This window comes from Octopus bimaculoides, chromosome 28 (assembly GCF_046866305.1).
Source record: "Octopus bimaculoides isolate indiv1 chromosome 28, ASM4686630v1, whole genome shotgun sequence".
In the NCBI taxonomy this organism is placed as follows: Eukaryota; Metazoa; Mollusca; class Cephalopoda; order Octopoda; family Octopodidae; genus Octopus; species Octopus bimaculoides.
In genome coordinates this window covers 15486183-15489477 of record NC_142955.1, presented here as the reverse complement: position 1 = coordinate 15489477, position 3295 = coordinate 15486183, and the positions used below count along the sequence as shown (strand labels likewise).

Genomic DNA, 3295 nt, shown 5'->3' with positions numbered 1-3295 from the left:
CTAATGATGCATTCACATCTGCTGGGAAACTGACCTTTACAAGAGAGCAGGATATTGTCCCTTGTCTGGCAGAACATCATCAGATCTATTCTCTTTGCACTAGGTTGCTTTTTTTTTTTTTATTGGAGTACTACACCAATATTCCATAGTTTTAAAGTCGTGAGTACATTCTGGTTCTGACATGCTTTTTCATGTATCTGTCAGAGAAATGCTTCCTGCAGATAACACTGGAAGTGGTTTTTGCAACAATATAATAGCTGAAGGCTAGGTATTATCTCATAGACATGTTATACTAGCCACTGATAACTTGAGGCTCTCAAGAGTTCTTTCCTGTTCAGCAGCTCTTGTCTAAGGAATGCAATGTGACATCCAAAGGTGTTCCACTGACCTTATGCCTCTGTTTTTATCTATCTTTCACAGGCGACATGTGGCACACCACACACAAATTGTACAGCACCAGAATCAAATCATCTTTGCAGGTTGTTCAGCAAAAGTTGTGGAACCATCATCTGTCCTGTGTCTGCATATATATATATGTGTATATAGGCACTTCGCTTACCTTCGGGCCATTTCCCTTGAACCACTTCCATTAACATCCCTGCCCACACAATTTCTATCAATCACCTCCTTGCGGCACCTTCAGCCACTGCTATGCTCCATTCCTATCTGCCATCATTCTCAATCCCTTTGCATATTTATTGTCCCACTTATGTACTTCTATATCTTCCTCTCTATAACTCCTACACCTTGCTCATTATACCACTACCTCCCTCTCGCATATTACTCCTCTCCACCCTGGTATTAACCTTCAACTGAACCTCCACCTTTATTCATCACTCACTATATTCATCTCTGCCCCAATCGTTAATCAACTGTTCTCTATTTACACTCTTATACAAGTATCCATCACCCAGTCTCCATCCTCTCTTATGCTCAACCTTTCTATCTAGAGAGTTTGCTTTAGCCCTCAATCACTGTCTTCCTCTCACCTCTTTCAGTCATGTATCTCCTGTATAGTAAAACACCTGCACTCGACCCTCTACCATACTTAGCCTTTCAACATCTCATGTTAAGTCACCTACATCTACCTTCCCCTCTCAGTACAGGTAGCTTTTCGTTTCTTCCTTCTCCTGTCTTGCAACATCATAATGCTGGTGGCACAAAAAAGGCATCCTGTACATTGTGTAAAATGTTGTACATTAGAAAGGACATCCAGCTATAGAAACCATGACACTGGAGTTCAATGTGGTGACGCAGCTCGCTGGATCCTGTCAACCCATCCAACTTGTGCCACAATAGAACACAGACATTGAATGATGACGTGACATGCAGCACACTGTGCACCTGTGCAAGCAATGTCAACTTGATGGAGGGAACTAATGCACAGCACAAAGATTTCATCACTAGAAACAAATAACAGAATCCCATCACAAATACATTCATCTAGTTGAATTACTTCCGAAAGTTTCAGATCTTGTGCCTGGAGTAGAAACGATAATTGCTAGATGATCCTGCACATGTGCATCAGAGTTCATAAAATTACTAACTATATCAACGAGAAACAAAGAAACCTCTTTATTTGATCATAAAAAGTTAAATATTACACTCACTGTAATGTAATTAGCACAGTAAAAAGTAGTACGTCAGTTTTTGAACTCTGATCAGAAATAAATTGTGCTTTATATATATCTATATATTGACAGAGATGGCTGTTGCCAGTACCGCCTGACTGGCCAACACCCACTACACTCTCGGAGTGGTTGGCATTAGGAAGGGCATCCAGCTGTAGAAACTCTGCCAAATCAGAATGGACCCTGGTGCAGCCATCTGGTTCACCAGTCCTCAGTCAAATCGTCCAACCCATGCTAGCATGGAAAGCGGACGTTAAACGATGATGATGATATATATAAGGCACAATTTTTTGTGATCGGAGGTGTTCATAAATGGAGATACTAGGGTATTAAATAAATATGAGAAAGACAGAAGATAAAGCATGATTTATTTATGATCAGAGTTGTTCGAAAACTGAGGTACTACTGTATTAATGTTCCACTGCAAGTTCAAGTCCTTTATTGTTATGTAGGGCCTTAAGTGACTCAATAATTCTAAAATCTATACCAGTAGATTCAAAGGTAACTGGCAAATCATCTCATGCAGGACAGGTCAAAAGATAGGGGACAACCTCCAACTAGAGATAAAAATGAGTTTGTATGTAGAGCCAACACTCCTACTAGACAAAAGCGAACTTATGGGAACTTCAACATAAATTTCAAAAGCAAGAAGACTTGAGAGAGGAAAAGGCAGCCCAGAGTTGGGGACAGTAAAGAAAAGTCATTCAAGGTCTATGCTTTGTAGGGAGTGAAAGGCTTAAGTAGATTTTACTGTTGATATATTTACACTGATGTATGAATACTTTTGTGCTTCCTAAAGTGGATGTTTTGTGAGAATGATTTACCACAGATACCACAGCGATATGGTTTCTCACCTGTATGAATGTGTTTGTGTCTAGTTAAATTGCAATTTTGCGAAAATGATTTACCACAGATACTACAGCGATATGGTTTGTTTCCTGTATGAATAAGTTTGTGTCTAACTAAATTGCAATTCTGTGAGAAGGATTGACCACAGATATTACAGTGATATGGCTTCTCTCCTCTATGAATTCGTTTGTGAATACGTAAGCTACTATTTTGAGAGAATGATTTACCACAGATACCACAGTAATATGGTTTCTCTCCTGTATGAATATGCTTGTGTTTAACTAAATTGGAATTTTGTGAGAATGATTTACCACAGATATTACAGTGATATGGCTTCTTTCCTGAATGAATTCGTTTGTGGGTTTTTAAGTTACCATTTTGAGAGAATGATTTACCACAGATATCACAGATAGCCACATTGCATTGGTCTCTATGGCTGGATACCCTTCCAGATGCCAACCACTTCACAGAGTGCTTTTAACATGGCTCCACCGAGTCACTTGCAAAATGAAGATGTCTCAAGAGGAAGAAAGGGGTAGCACTGAGGGAGGTGGGTTTGTGCCAGTTGAGAGGTGAATGTATAATAGGGAGCAAGGTAGATATAGGGGTCTTGTAGGAGATACTTGGTTGTCCCCATTTGAAAGATTGAGAGAAATAAATGGCAGGGGAGATGTGTAATGGGACATATTCTTAAGGGACAGTGGGGGAAAATATAAATGAAATGACGGCCATACCAAGGATTGGACAGGGTGAGTGGACAGAGGAGATCAAGGGGTGGGGGTGATTCATGAGAGTGGGAAGGGAGACGGATGGAG

The 3295-nt window shown here is 40.2% G+C and overlaps 1 protein-coding gene across 1 annotated transcript in view; it reads right to left on the bottom strand.

The window, feature by feature from the left end:
- Nucleotides 1-550: 550 nt before the first annotated feature.
- The window catches only part of LOC149130632 (uncharacterized), a 13313-nt gene continuing 10568 nt past the window's right edge, over nucleotides 551-3295 (bottom strand). The window contains exon 3 of the mRNA XM_089343823.1: nucleotides 551-2954. Within this exon, the coding sequence (XP_089199949.1) occupies nucleotides 2394-2954 (561 nt within the window). The 3' untranslated portion in view covers nucleotides 551-2393. The remainder of the gene's footprint in view (nucleotides 2955-3295) is intronic.